General features: G+C 56.5%; 1 protein-coding gene across 2 annotated transcripts; it reads left to right on the top strand.

Moving 5' to 3' along the window:
* Nucleotides 1-533: 533 nt before the first annotated feature.
* LOC118642484 (pancreatic secretory granule membrane major glycoprotein GP2-like) lies at nt 534-12,802 on the top strand. Of its 2 annotated transcripts, XM_036280280.1 has the most exons (10): nt 534-630; nt 2,881-3,321; nt 4,588-4,698; nt 6,499-6,710; nt 7,128-7,276; nt 8,349-8,594; nt 9,379-9,541; nt 10,327-10,411; nt 11,780-11,824; nt 12,744-12,802. In XM_036280280.1, exons 1-10 carry the CDS (start codon nt 537-539, stop codon nt 12,800-12,802), a joined length of 1,605 nt encoding a protein of 534 aa, XP_036136173.1. In that variant the 5' UTR covers nt 534-536. The 2 variants fall into 2 exon arrangements, with proteins under 2 accessions (XP_036136173.1, XP_036136172.1); XM_036280279.1 differs by lacking the exon at nt 2,881-3,321 and having other exon boundaries at nt 537-630.
* Nucleotides 12,803-15,622: the final 2,820 nt, after the last annotated feature.

The raw sequence follows: 15,622 nt of genomic DNA on the forward strand, positions 1-15,622 counted from the left end.
TCTCTCCAGTTTTCAAGGTCCTCCACCTGAGTAGGAACCGACCTGAGACCTTCCAGGGCCTTCTCGGGAGCCAGCTGGCTCGGAGCTGGCCTTGGCTTTCTTGCTGTCCCCTCATCCTCTTGGCAAGTCTCCTCTTCCTTTTGTCCCATCTCCTCTCTGCAGGTCACGCCTGCTTTCAAACAATGCAGCCCTTCATGACGGAGCTCCTTGTACACGTCTGTGGCTTTAAGCAAACTAGCTCACTTCCTGTCCAGTATTTGCCCACAGGAGGGGCTCAGTGAATATTTCTGAGATCGATGTTCTGAGTCTCAGTTCCTGCATATGTAAAGTAGAAGCAGTGACAGTATCTTTCTTGGAGGGTGGCTCAGAGCTTTAAATGATCTAAGGTATGCAAGGGACCTGAACAGGTCAAGGTGCCTCACTGAGGTGAGTCCCCTCCGTGCCCTCACACCAGAGGAAGGGCACTGTGGCTCTGACCCACACCTGGTCTTTCCCTTCCCCTAGCTGCGTGGAAAGTCTGCCTCTGAGTGGTCTGCATGTCTCAGCTAAAGGAAAGGATGCTGAGCTCGTATGCCCTATGGCTGGCCGCAGCCTCCTGCATTCTGACCCTGGCTTCTGCAGAGCAGCAAGGTGAGTGCCCTGCTCACCGGCCTCAGGTGCCCACCAGACCTGGGCAGTGAGCAGGGACGGGCGGAGACGGCGTTCTGAGTCAGTGGGAGGACCCGGACTTGGGAGCTAACGTTCAGATATGGGCAGACCAGAGAGCCTGCATTGATGGGGACATGAACCACACGGTCACCTTGTGCCTGGTTTTGGCCAGTGCCTTCTCTGGCCTCCACCTACTTGCGCACCTGTGAAGTGTGAGGGCCACATTTGGTGATCTCCTGCGGTTCTTCAACAAATCGACGTCTTGTGCATCTCAGAGGTTGTAGGAAGGGTCTCAGGGCTAATACTGGGGTGGAAATGTTTGCATGCATCTCCTGTGGAGGCACGGGGTGGGGCGGAGGGGAGGAGGGGCTCAGTTCATGACGTCCCTTGGGAAAATCCAGTGTGCGCAGGAAATTATCCAAGAATAACAACTGTAGAGACTCCTTTCTTGAAAATAAGCAAGTACAGAAGCGAGGGTGGACAATCCTGTCCCCGAACGCCCTCCAGTGTGCATCATAAGCGTGCTATCTTGGGTGCACACTTGGCCCGTCCTTCGGGCACTCTCACATTCAACAAATCAGAGCTAGAGAAGAGAACTGACTGTCCGCTAGGACCCAGGTGCTGTGCTCGGCGTCTCGCACCTGTTATTTCATTCAATTCTCTAACACGCCTTTAGGGCTTTATCTTCCTGAATGGGGCACAGATGCCCCAAGGTGACAGTGGGGATGCATAGCAGACTCTTAAAGAACTTTTGGTGACTCTATATTCTCTATACGTATTAAACAAATATAACTAGTACATCATATCTATGGCATTATAGATATTGTTCCTTGGGATGAAATGAATTTATAAAGAAAAGTATTGAGCCTGGCTAGTGTGGCTCAGTGATTGAGTGCTGACCCTGCACCAAGAGGCCGCTGGTTTGATTCCCGGTCAGGGCACATGCCCAGATTGTGGGCCTGATCCCCAGTGGGGGGCATGCAGGGGGCGGCCAACCGACGTTCTCTCTCATCGATGTTTCCCTTTTTCTCTCCTTCTCACTCTAAAACTAATAAAGAAAAAGGGATTAAAAAGAAAATCATTGAAAAAAAAAACATGAAGTAAACAATAAGACAAGCAGAACAGAGGGCTGGGAGTGGGTGAAGTTTGGGAACCACTAGCTCACAGGTGTTGTTTTGCAAATGAGTTTCAGGGAGTTGAACCACCCAGTCAAGGTCACCAGGCCCGCAGGTGTGGAGCTGGAGTTAAACCCAGACTGACTGGTCTGCAGTCCCCTCCCCTTCACTCTGCTCCTCACACGCACAGTCCCTGAGCCTGGTAAAGACCTGAGATCAATGATCAGAAATGGTCCTGTCACATCAGTGGTTCAGAATTGGGGGTGAGTTTGTCCTGCAGGGACATTGGGCAATGTTGGAGGCAACTGGAGAAGGGGTGCTGCTGGCATCTGGAGAGCAGAGCTCAGGGAGGCTGCTAAGCACCCTCCAGTGAGCGGGACGGCCCCACAGCACACTGCCCAGCCCAGACATGTGCCGTGTCGGCTGAGAGCTGGGTCTGCTGGCGTGGGAGCGTCTCTGTGACACGTGAAGAAAAAAATGTAAGTGGGGACAAAGCTGTACTGCATTCAACCTGTTTTAAAAACTATATTTTAAACCTGTGCATAGAAAGGGCCTACAACACACATGGTTACTTCTGAGGGTGCAATGAGCTTTTGAGAACTTTCAGTTCTTTCTTCCTTACTTCAATGGCATTTGAGCTGTTTCCAATAAGTCTGTATTACATGGATAATGAGGAAAGCAAATATTGGTCAGACAGGACCACAGCGTGGAACGGAACAGGGAGCCCTGCCCAACTCCAGCGGGGCCACCAAGCCAAGATGCAGGGCGGAGATCCGATGCTCTCTGTTAAACATTTTTAATGTTGACATGATTTCAGGTGTCCCTCTTTTTATCCCTCTGCCCACCTGCACCCGCTGCCCCTCCCTTGGAGCTCCCCAGACTGTTGTCCAAGCCCACGGGTCATGCATGTGTGTTCTTTAACTGACCCCTTCACCTTCTTTGCCTATAAAATACTGCAAAATAGCCTCATTGTTGTTTGACCCAAGGTGCTGAGGGCTGATGTTGAATGATGGGGATGCGCCTCATCAGGTCCTTAGCACACCCAGACGGATGGCTGGGGACCAGGCTCTGGAGACTCCGGGCTGCTCAGTAAAGCCCAGGCACACTTGCTTTCCAGGTTACGGAAACCCCGACAACGTCACCTCCTATGGCTCCGAGCTGCTGTGTGGAGCTCCCGGGGCCCCGGAGCCCCCGCTCTGCTTGGACCCCTGCCAGAATCACACCCGCCTGGACGACCCCTCCCGAAGCATAGAGAACACAGAAAAACCCTCTAAGTGTGACAGGGACCTGCTCGGTTGGTTCCGCTTTGTGGGACAAGGAGGAACGAGGATGCCGGAGACCTGCGTCCCAGTGAGCAGATGCCAGACTGACGCCCCCATGTGGCTGGAGGGGGGCCACCCCATCCTTGGGGAGGGCGCTGTGACCCGCTCTGCTTGTGCCCACTGGTCGGGCAACTGCTGCTACTGGAACACTCCGGTTCAGGTGATGGCCTGCCCGGGTGGGTACCACGTGTACCGGCTGAAGGGCAGCCCTTCCTGTAACCTGAGATATTGCACAGGTGAGTGGCAGAGACCTGGGGGACAGCTGCGGGGCAGGGCCTGGGAGTCAGGAGAGTGAGGGGAGTGGGTCGGAGGAGACAGCAGAACTGCCTTCACCCAGCTCCTGCCTGTTACTGCCCAAGGGTTACCGGGTCCTCCAACGTCTCAAGTAAAACCAGAAATTCAAATTCCAGGGTGAAATCGCCTGATACTTGCAGGTTTCCCCTGAAATCCCAGCGTCAAGGGTTCCTATGAACCCTTTCATAAGCTGAAATGAGGTGATGCAAGGAAGCAATGACCATGAATTTACATGGAAACATTTCGGAGCATTCTCAGCAACCTCAAAATCACCCCCCGAACCACACTACACAGGCTCGATTACGTCCAGCTTTACGCAAAGTACGACACACTCCCAGGCCCTCTCAGGCTTCCCAGACCCCTTCAGACACGTTGCCACCAGGTTCACAGAATAAGTGGACAGAACCAGATGCTCACAGACACAGTTCAAAGCCCAGGTGACTGGATGCTGAGCGGCGGGTGTGGTTTCTGGGGAGGGCGATTTGTGGGGCCCTCTGCCCGCTGCCGTGATAGGGGCCACTGCAAAGCAAACACTGACCGCTATTTTAGATATTGTGAAAGAAATCTTTCTTCCCATAAGCAGAAACAGGTGCCAATGAAGGTCTTTTGAGAGAGTGACAGGAGCTGGATTTCGAATGTGGGGAGACCTGCCCGCCCCCATGTGTGCAGTGTAACAGGAAGAACGCAGCCTCCTTTGGGTGTAGGTGCCATTTGGGCAGCCAGTTAGGCTGCCCTGAGCTTCCATCTTCTGATCTGAAACAAATCGACAACGGCAGAAACAACAATGAACGTGCAGTGTTTGTCCGTCCTCGCCCCTTCCTCAGCACTCCAGTAGCTCGAACCCGCTCAGCAGCCGCACGGGATACATATTACATACTCGCCCGATGGCGGGTCTGGGGCACAAAGAGGTTAAGTGATGCCCCCAAGATAGCCGAGCTGGGACTCGAACTGGCACTGCCCACCCCACCTGCCTCACACAGGTGCCAGGAGATCGATGTGCTAACAGGAGGCAAGTCCCCGAGCAGTGTCTGCCTTGTCGTAAGCACCGCCCTGGGCTGGGGTCAGGAAATTCAGCGTCAAGGCCGACTCTTTCACTAAGGACTGCACCACCTGGGCAGGACGTCTGTGCCCTGGCAGAGCGGCAGGCTGGCTGTGGGCCTGGGGTCCTCCCTGCTCTGCGTCCTGACTGCTCCGTGCCTTCCGCCTAGACCCGGCCACCGTGGAGAACAGGTGTGAGCAGACCTGCCGTCCGGAGGAGGAGTGCAGCTTTGTCAACGGTACCTGGGGCTGTGTCTGCAGACAGGTCCTCAATGGCTCTGGTGAGCAGCTCAGGGCCAGGGCAGGGGCCGTGCTGGGAGGGAGCCCACTGAGCAGGCACAGAGGGAAGGAGGGAGCGCAGAGGGTCAGGACGAGGTACGGACGGAGTCAGTGGGGGAGAAACCGAGGTCAGGGAATGTGAGTTCTCAGAGCCAGGGTGTTTGCGGGGATGCCACACATTTCCTGGCCCCAGGGAGCAACTCCGACCTGCGTGAGCTCGGCCGTGAGGGGCGAAGGCTCTGAGGACAAGGGCTCGGCCAGTGTGACAGCACCGTTCAAACACCAGCCATGCGCGTCGGGGACAGGGGCCTGCTCCCGTGCCTGGGTTCGCCACGAGTAGCTCTGGGGCCTGGGGCAGGTCACCTCCCTAGAGATGAGATATTAATAAAAATGTTCAGTATACAGGGCTATTGTGAGAATTAAATTAGTGTAGTCCAAATGGGCAGGCTCTGGAGGTGATGAGCTTCTCATCCCAAGAGATAAGCAAGCAGAAGCAGATGGCTCATGGGAAGGGATGCCATCCATAGACAAGTCTAACATCTAGGTCTCTAATGAGGGCCTCTGACTCTTGCCTTTGGCACAAACACCCCTTCCTCTGAGCAAACTCCCTTCCCCCGTGGAAGAGTGAGTGTTCTAAGCAGAGGGACAAGAATAAGCAGAACACATTTGGAAAACTGGGCTGCAGTGTGGGGAGGTGATGCTGTGTGTCCCTCTCTCTGCTCGCTGGGCGGTGAGAACCCAGGGGGCCAGCGTGTGGGTTTGGGCCACCACAGCATCAGGTGATGGGCTTTGTGGATGCCCTCCCTGCACCTGGATGAGTTTCCAGGGCATTGGCAGGTTCTTGGCTGACTGGGGGGCCCCTCGTGTCTTCGTCGGTGGCTGTTCAGTGGGTTTCCATGGCCTGTAGACACAACCTCTTCGTGCTATGGCTTTAGCTTGTTTCTCCGTCTCCACGACTCCCCCTCCTACTCTAAGTTCTTACATTTCTGAGCTCTGTCTCCATAAAACGCCATCCTCTCTCACACGGCCATGCTGTCTCTGCTGTTCCCTTACCCTGCGATGCCCTCGCGTGCTCCTGCCCCCAAGCTCCAGCTCCCTCCCATCCTTCTCTGACTGGCCTGCAGACTTAGCCACACCTTCCATGATTCCGTCCTCACCCAGAACATGCCTGTTTGACCTTTCACCCTGCTGCATCCTTGCAAGTGGCTGGTCTGTTAGTTTCACAGAAGACCAACGGGTCCTCAGGCTGGGCCCATGTTGTCTTTTGTGCTGTGTGCCCAGCACATGGAGGAGGTGGTCAGTACATGCGTGCTGCATTCATAAACACAGTAGAAACTTTATTTCTCTTCATTGACTTTCTCTTTCTTCTACTAGGAGTTAGCTCTTTAGGGTACGATTTCGTCAGCTTTGATCATCGTTGTGTGCATGACAGATAGAACCTCATGAAGTATTTGTTGAATACCTGTCGGATGAATGAATGAGCAAGCGAATGGGTGAACGCAGTGGTTCTGAACTAGGTCGGATGGGCTGGCTCGGCAAAGCAGGAGCTGCAAGGAGTCTCTCCAGAGACCCTAATCCCCAAGGGGCACCGGACATGGAGGCCCTGCCAAACCTGCACCTAGAATGCTCGACAACCTCAGACCACGGGCTTCTAGGCCAACCTTGCCTACTGCAGGCCTGGGCATGAACCTTCCTCGCCTCGGCCCTCTGGTTAGGTCGTGCCTAACTTCCTGGTGGGCGTGGGCTGTGCCCTCTTCCTCCAGACCCTGTCCACTGCTCAGATGCCCCTCTCGCCTTTCCAGATATCCACAGTCTGCAGCCTCAGCTGAACTGTGGGGACAGAGAGATCAAGGTATCCCTGGACAGGTGTCAGCTGGAAGGCCTGGGTTTTGGGGAGCAGGTCAGCGCCTACCTGCGGGACCAGAACTGCAGCAGCATCGTGCAGAGAGAGGAGAGGAACTGGATTTCTGTGACCAGTCCCGCTCAGGCCAGTGCCTGCGGGAACATCCTGGAGGTGAGTGGCATTCGCACTGTGCCGCCAGCGTTGGGGGTTCGGCTGCTGGGACCGTCTCAGGAGCCGTGAGGCCTTGGGCAGGTCATTTGGCCTGTTGGAGTCTCTAGAGGTGGGTGAGATTATACGTGTTGGTCATCGGTGAAGAGCTTAGAACAGGTGTGATGCTCGAGCTCAGTAAATGCAAACAGTGGTTGTGCTTATTTTAATGAGGGCTGCGGGTGGGGGTCCTAACTGGCCCACGGGCAGTGCGTGTTTGATCCAGGGCCCCCCTTCCCATCGAGGTCAGCGTCACCTTGAGGTCAGAACACAGGGGGCAGCGTGACTGAAAGCCCTGACCGGGGAGTCAGACCCGAGTTCCGGACCCACCTACACACATGTCCACATAAACATATACGTGGTCTTGTTTTTGTGCCAAAGAGAAACGAAACCCATGCCATCTACAAAAACACCCTCTCCTTGGTCAATGACTTCATCATCAGAGACACCAAACTCAACATCAACTTCCAGTGTGCCTACCCGCTGGACATGAGAGTCAGCCTCCAGACCGCCCTGCGGCCCATTGTAAGGTACGGCCCAACCTTGGTCACGCTCACTGCACGCGTGGGCCACGATTCTTCCACAGGAGGCCGCTCCATCCTTCTAACTGTTCTACAAGATTTGTGGATCACATATATTGTTCAGTGCACAAGGCAGACAAAGAGTATTTTGTGGCTGTTAAAGATTGTTATTATGAAACAATGTAGCACCATAAAACAGTGCTAATTAAATATGCTCAGGAATAAAAACATGACAATTTTCTTTATCTCGAGGAAGGCAGGCAGGCATTAAACAACTAATTACATCAGTAATCACCAGAGAGATTAGTGCAATGTAGGAGAAACATGGGGTGCTGTGGGGCCAAGAAGCAAGGGTCCCTGACCTAATTGTGGGGGATGAGGGGACGGTGGGAGAGGAAGGCTTCCCTGCAGATAGGGCATTTAAGGATCAGCTTTGACGAGATAAACACTCACCAGAGATGAAACCAAAAGCGATTTGGGTGGGTTCCGTTTGGGCAGGGTTTTGTCCGAGTCCTGTTGAATGAGTCCCTCCGCACTGTGAGACTTGCCAGGGGGTCTGAGACTGTCAGGAATCCAGGGGCCCTCCATCCCTCACTGGCTCCCGGCTCACTGAATGGCACGACTGTAAGGATCACACATGTTCTACTTACATGGTTCTTAAACCGTATTGTATTGGGGCCCAAGGTTCATAAAAAGTAGAAACTAAAACCATTCATCCTGTTAAAACTGGCATCTTACTGAAGATTTGGGGAGGACAGAAGAGAACTTCTCCTAATCATTGTGACCCCACAGACAGGGCCCGAGCCCGCTCTGCAGGTGAGAAGACAGGTGTGCCCTTGGAGAGAAGGAGACACTGTGACCTGTGGGGCAGGGAGGATTGGAGGAGCCTGGACAGGCTCATCTATTAAGTTTAGTGCCTGGAAGTTAGTAAATGCTGATGTAAATGAGTGATCGAATAGTGCCTTTAGGGATCAAACATGTGCTTTTGCCTTCATAGCCTTACACCGAAGTGGGGCTTGATGTATTTTGTTCTTATGGATCAAAACCCGACGTTTCCACTCTGTTGTCTTTCTTGCGTCAGTTCCGTGAACATCAGTCTGGCCGGGGCCGGAGAGTTCACTGTCAGGATGGCGCTCTTCCAAGACCGCAACTACACGCAGCCTTACGAAGGGGAGGCCGTGGAGCTGTCTGTGGAGTCCATGCTGTACGTGGGCGCCATCCTGGAGCGAGGGGACACCTCCAGGTTCAACCTGCTGCTGCGGAACTGCTATGCCACGCCCACGGCAGACAAGAATGACCCTGTGAGATACTTCATCATCAGAAACAGGTATCAGGCACCTGCGGGCTGGTTCGTGGCCTACATGAGGTTTGGGGAACGTGGTCACGCTGTCCCTGCCGCCTGGCTGATCTCTTTGGAAGTAATCTGACGTGACATTTCACGCCTGTGCCCTTGGACCCAGGAGCACCGCTCCTGACGGCCAGCCGAGAGCATTGCTTCAAAGTGAGTGGCCGGGTAAAGGAAAGTCAGCTCTTTTCATTGCGGTATTCTTTAAACTTGGCGACAGGATCATTGTGCAACGCGGGGCTCTCATAGGTAATGATGGAGAGCTGTCAGGACTAACTCCGCAACATGCAACTGTCACGGGACAAAATGTCATGACTGTTGTTGACCACAAGGACAGAGGGAGCATTTACACCGTGGTGCGATACTCACTCACGTCCATCGCTGAGCTGGGCTGTGTGCGGACAGTGTGCTTGGGTCATCTCTCTAAGTGTGCACATCACCCTCGCAAGTGCCCATCCCTGTCTCATCTCCACAGATGAGAAAGTGGGAAGCAGTGAGCACCCCCCATCTGCTCGTGATCAGTGAGCTGGAAGTGGGTCGGGCTGTCCCCCTCCAGACACTGAGCTCCCACACTCCACCCACATGGGCTTAGGGAGCATGTCCGTGAACCGAGGAATCAAGGCCGGTGTTGTCAGGATGGAGGAGCCTGGGGCTCTGGAACTCTCTCTGGTGCTGTTTTGACACTGGATGCAGTAAAAGATTAGTCGAGGGCCTCAGGCCCCCTGAGCGGTTCTAGAAAGGGGACCCTTGCCTCTGTCACCCCCAGCTGCCCAAATCAGCGTGACTCCACCATCCACGTGGAGGAGAACGGGGTGTCCTCCGAAGGCCGGTTCTCCGTCCAGATGTTCATGTTCGCCGGGAACCACGACCTAGTCTTCCTGCATTGTGAGGTCCGCCTCTGTCACTCCCTCAGCGAGCAGTGCCAGCCGGTGAGCGTCTCTCTGGGCTTCTCTCCAGAGTCTGACACGGGGCCGGACCTGGTGGGCTCTCCATGTCTCCGTATTGGAACTATAAATGGAGGGAAAGAAGAAGGGAGAAGGAAGGGAGGGAAGAGAAAGTTGGCTGGACGCAGAGATAGAGGGGTGGGTTCATGGGAGGGAGGAGGGAAAAGAGGAAAGAGAGAAGGACGAATGGATAGATTTTAAGCCTCCAAAAAGCCTGTGTGTACAATTCGTGTGTCCCCAGCTGAAGGGCCGTGTCCACGTGGTTTCCTTGACACAGACATATTTTAGGTGATGACACTGACAATTGCCTTTTTTAGTGCTCACTCTGTGTCAGGCACTGTGCTAAAACGCCCATGTGCCTTGTCTCATTTAATCCCCACAAAAGCCCTGTAGGTGGTTTTGTTACTGACCGATCGCACAGATGAGGAAATAGGCTCAGAGAAGTGCCTTGCCCAGGGCCACACAGCTGGAAAGTAGCAGGGCTGAGATGTGCCTGCTAACAGCTGGCGTGTGTGGGCGCTTCCTGCGTGTCTCATGTCGCAGGCCTGCTCACGTTAGCCTTGCACAGGAGGGCACTGCTCAGCAACAGAGAGGCGAGGTCGCCTGCCCCCTCGGTCAGCAAACAGAGAGAGGAGGCGGTCCTTACCCGGGTTTGCGGGGCGTGATGGTGAACGTGTCTACGATGAGGGGACCGCAGCCTGAGTGAGGGCCACACCCGACAGGCCTGGTCCTTCGCTTCGTGACGTCATGAGAACTCTCCATCCCCACAGTTCTGCTCAGGAAGCCAGCGCCGCAGTGAAGCGGTGGCGATCGACCCGGCCCTGGTGCTGGACTTGGGGCCCATCACTCGGAAAGGTAAGAGGCAAACCCAGTGGTAAGGTCCTGGCAGCTAACCGCAGCTGCCTGGGGTCACCAAGCTCACAGCGCGGAGGCTTTCTGCCTCCTCAGTCAGCCTGGCCCAGCGAGTTGTCTCTCCGCGAGGCGCCCTGGGTATGACGACAGCGTCTTCCGTGTGAGCTGGCTCCTGAGTGCTGGGGACCAGGCTACGTGCTTGGTATCCACCAACTCGATCTTTACCTGACTGCGTCCGCTTCATAGGAAACCAGAGCTCAGAGAGATTCAGTGGCTCCCCCCAACCCCCAGCTTGTGAGCGGCTGGGGTTGGACTTGAACCCAGCTTAGTCTGATTCCAAAGCATGTGTCCCTTTTCCTTGTCTCTCTTGCCAGGTCCCCACAACTCAGTCCCTTAGGGGTGAGTGCTAAGTCCTAACCCAACTTTGTTTTCTGCTGAAAGGCTGCTTCTCGAGCCCAGGCACAGTGTCTGGGGTGTGGTGTCGGGAGCCTTGCAGCTGCCCTGCACGTCTCCCCCACCCTCCCACGGGTAGCCGTGCTGTCATGGCTTCCGGAACAGAGGAGTCAAGAAGCCCAGAAGAGTGACAAGGTTTATTTTCAACCCTTACCCAAGGACATGCTTTATTGGCTTTAGAGAGAGGGGAGGGAGAGGGAGAGAGGAACATTGATGTGGAAGAAAAACAATGGTTGCCTTCCGAAGGTGCCCTGACTGAGGATCGAACTTGCAACCTAGGTAGGTGCCCTGGTCATGAATCAAACCCACAATCTTTTGGTATATGGACGACGCCCCAACCAACTGAGCCACCTGGCTGTGGTGATTTATCTTTGTCCTAAAAACATTACGACACAGTAATGTAGTCGTAACAACACGGGCTGGCACCGAGCAGAACCGTGCACATGCACTAGCACATGGGAAGCTCACAACAGCCCATGCACGTGTCATCACTGTTTCCATCTCCGGAGGAGTCACTGAGGCGGCCTTGTACAGAAGCTCCGCCCAGAGCTGTCCTTCGACTGAGCCCTCAACTGGAAGCCTGGCGTGGCGTGAGGGTCGCTGGGGTTAGGAACTTCCATTTTGGAATCAGACAGACTGGGGTTTGAATCCCAGCTCTGCTACTTACTAGCAAGTATAACCTGGCAAGTCCCTTGACATCACAGAGCCTTCGTCTTCCCATCTGTCAAATGGGATGAGAAAACCCTTAGGTGGATAAGCCTCCCATGCGTGCAATGTGTTTAGAAAGGGGCCAGCCACACACTAGATGCCTCCACAACGTGGTGTCCAGGTCCAGGAGAACCTGGTGCAGCTCCGGCCACAGGTGGCAGCCACTGGAGCACCACCAAGAAAGACCTCAGCCTCTGCTTTTGTCCCCAGGTGCCCCGTCTCCCGGTGTCGTGAGCGGAACCGCCAGCACTGCAGGTACCTCGTGTTCTCCGGCCCTTCCCGCCTCACGTCCTCTCCGTCCTCTTCTCCCCTCGGTGCACGTCCCCTCCTCCCCTAGTGGGCAGGCCCTGGGCAGGAAGCGGGTCACTGAGAGGAAGCAGATCCAGGAGCAGCTCTGGGAATGCCACAGTCCGGCAGGGGACCAGTCCCGTAATAGCAGGAATTTCCTGAATGCCTACTGCGTGCCAGGCACTGCTCCAGGCACTGAGGCGGTGAGGGCGGACAGCAGGGCCCTGCACTGCCCTCAGTGTGGGGCGCAGCGAGTCAAAGGCAGCGGGTACTTTGGAAAGACGGAAGGCTGATGCCTTAGAAGGTTAGCCGCATGGCCACAATGCCCGGCACGGCTCGGAGCGCACGTCCTCACGCTCGAGCGAGGTCCAGAGGCGGGCAGTCCAGGCTCCAGGCAACACCACCGAATCATCACGAATCCAGGCTCCCTGCCCTCCCCCGTCCTCCGTCTGCAGGGCAGGGCCCATCTTCATGGTCCATCCGGGCAGCGGGGTGCAGGGAACCTAGAAGTCCCTGAGGGTGGAGGGACGTTCCTGGTGGGCAAGAGCACAGAGGAGCATGTGGGAAGTCACAGGGACCAGGCCTAGGCTGACATTTCTGACTTCTACCCACATGCCACTGTCCAGAGGCAGTCACGGGTCCCACTCCCTGCAGAGGGGCTGGGAAAAGTGCCGCCCAGTGTGCCCAGAGGAACACGAGAAAGTTTGGTGGTCAGATAGCTCTGCCTGGGCCACAGGAGCCCTTTGCCGCGCCCAGGAGCTGTGACCCACACCAGATCCCAAGGACACTCTGCCCGGGTCCTTCCTGTGCAGCCAAGAGCAGGCAGCTCACGCTGGCTGCTGAGTTCCAAGGCCCAGCCCCTGGCAGTCACCTCCTCCCCTTGCAGGGTTCCTGGTGTCCTGTCCTGTGCTGCTTCTGCCTCTGCTCCTGGCTCGGCTGTTCTGAGCTCGGCCGGGCCCTGGCCCCTGGCGATGGCTCAGCTCCAATGGACCTCTCCCCAGTGCACAGACGTCCTGGTGTTGCTGGACTCCTGCTGGGCTCGGTGTGGCCGAGGGGCGAGCGTGCCGTCTGCTGCCCCCAGAGCCTGCCTGCCCCTCCTCTCCCGCTGGGGCTCTGCAGCCTGGCCTGGGCCGACTCGCACTCTCAGCAGTTCCTTGAAAGCAAATTTGCTGGGTCCTCTGTGGCTCTCGCCTTTGCCCAAAGTGTCACCTTTGTAACTCCAGGGAGAGGGGCTGTGGCACTGGGGGGAGGGGAGGGGGGGCCTCCTAAAGGAGGCACCTCCCACGGCCCTACCGCTGATCGGAAGGCTGGTGATTTGAACAGACTGACCCTTGCTTTCACTCGTCTCCTGACCTATTTCCATCCTGGGGTCAACAATCGCCATGGGAACGTGTTGTAAAGGGGCCAATTTCAGAGACCCAACTCCAGGACACACTGGTCCCCATTCCCCCCCTTTCCATACACGCTGCAGACCTGCTCTGATGTGCCTGGAACCGCAGACTCCTGCCTGGGGATGGGCTCAGGGGGACCTGCCTGGTTTGGGTGCAGAGTCATCGTCCCAGAGCACAGCACCAGCTGTCCCCAGTGGTGACCCCCCCAAAGTCCCAGAGCACAGCACCAGCTTCCACAGTGGTGAATCCCCCCAAAGCCCCAGAGCACAGCACCAGCTTCCACAGTGGTGACCCCCCAAAGCCCCAGAGCACAGCACCAGCTTCCACAGTGGTGACCCCCCCAAAGCCCCAGAGCACAGCACCAGCTTCCACAGTGGTGACCCCCCAAAGTCCCAGAGCACATCACCAGCTTCCACAGTGGTGACCCCCCCAAAGCCCCAGAGCACATCACCAGCTTCGACAGTGGTGACCCCCCAAAGTCCCAAGCACAGCACCAGCTTCCACAGTGGTGACCCCCCAAAGTCCCAGAGCACAGCACCAGCTTCCACAGTGGTGATCCTCCCCAAAGCCCCAGAGCACAGCACCAGCTTCCACAGTGGTGACCCCCACCCAAAGTCCCAGAGCACATCACCAGCTTCCACAGTGGTGATCCCCCCAAATCCCAGAGCACACCACCAGCTTCCACAGTGGTGACCCCCCACGAAGCCCCAGAGCACACCACCAGCTTCCACAGTGGTGATCCCCCCCAAATTCCCAGAGCACAGCACCAGCTTCCACAGTGGTGATCTCCCCCAAAATCCCAGAGCACAGCACCAGCTTCCACAGTGGTGACCCCCCACGAAGCCCCAGAGCACAGCACCAGCTTCCACAGTGGTGATCCCCCCAAATCCCAGAGCACAGCACCAGCTTCCACAGTGGTGACCCCCCACGAAGCCCCAGAGCACACCACCAGCTTCCACAGTGGTGACCCCCCCCAAAGTCCCAGAGCACAGCACCAGCTTCCACAGAGGTGATCCCCCCCAAAGTCCCAGAGCACAGCACCAGCTTTCACAGTGGTGATCCCCCCAAAGTCCCAGAGCACAGCACCAGCTGTCCCCAGTGGTGACCCCCCAAAGTCCCAGAGCACAGCACCAGCTTCCACAGTGGTGATCCCCCCCAAAGTCCCAGAGCACAGCACCAGCTTCCACAGTGGTGATCCCCCCAAAGTCCCAGAGCACAGCACCAGCTTCCACAGTGGTGACCCCCCCAAAGTCCCAGAGCACAGCACCAGCTTCCACAGTGGTGATCCCCCCCAAAGTCCCAGAGCACAGCACCAGCTTCCACAGTGGTGACCCCCCCAAAGTCCCAGAGCACAGCACCAGCTTCCACAGTGGTGACCCCCCCAAAGTCCCAGAGCACAGCACCAGCTTCCACAGTGGTGATCCCCCCCAAAGTCCCAGAGCACAGCACCAGCTTCCACAGTGGTGATCCCCCCCAAAGTCCCAGAGCACAGCACCAGCTTCCACAGTGGTGACCCCCCACGAAGCCCCAGAGCACAGCACCAGCTTCCACAGTGGTGACCCCCCACGAAGCCCCAGAGCACACCACCAGCTTCCACAGTGGTGATCCCCCCAAAGTCCCAGAGCACACCACCAGCTTCCACAGTGGTGACCCCCCCAAAGTCCTAGAGCACAGCACCAGCTTCCACAGTGGTGACCCCCCATGAAGCCCCAGAGCACAGTACCAGCTTCCACAGTGGTGACCCCCCACGAAGCCCCAGAGCACAGCACCAGCTTCCACAGTGGTGACCCCCCACGAAGCCCCAGAGCACACCACCAGCTTCCACAGTGGTGACCCCCCACGAAGCCCCAGAGCACACCACCAGCTTCCACAGTGGTGATCCCCCCAAAGTCCCAGAGCACAGCACCAGCTTCCACAGTGGTGATCCCCCCACGAAGCCCCAGAAGCGAATGATACATCGATTCTGCCAGGGGACGTAGCAACACAGCCTTTCCGGAAGCCTCTATGCAGCTGTCCCCAAGCCCTCACAAAGCACCCTTTTCCCACCGCTGTCTGTGGGCCCCTCCTAGTTGGTCAGGGAAAATGTCCAGGCCAGGGCCAGACCAGGGGTGGGCCGGGTGAGGGAGGAGGCTGTCCAGCAAGCAGCCGCCCTTGTTCAGAGAAGTGTGGTTCCGAGAACAGAAACCCTCCCAATGAACTCAGACAGGGAATAATCACAAAGGCGCAGGACAGGAGACACCCCTGCTGCACCAGGCAGCACCCCCGAAGCCCAGCGTTGCCTCGTCTCTCCAGCTGTCACTGTTCCTGAAGCCACACCTTCAGGGCTGCCCCTCTCTGCCTCCTTCACTCCCCGAAACTGGCGTTCCTGTTCATC

This window comes from Molossus molossus, unplaced genomic scaffold (assembly GCF_014108415.1).
Source record: "Molossus molossus isolate mMolMol1 unplaced genomic scaffold, mMolMol1.p scaffold_m16_p_3, whole genome shotgun sequence".
NCBI lineage: Eukaryota > Metazoa > Chordata > Mammalia > Chiroptera > Molossidae > Molossus > Molossus molossus.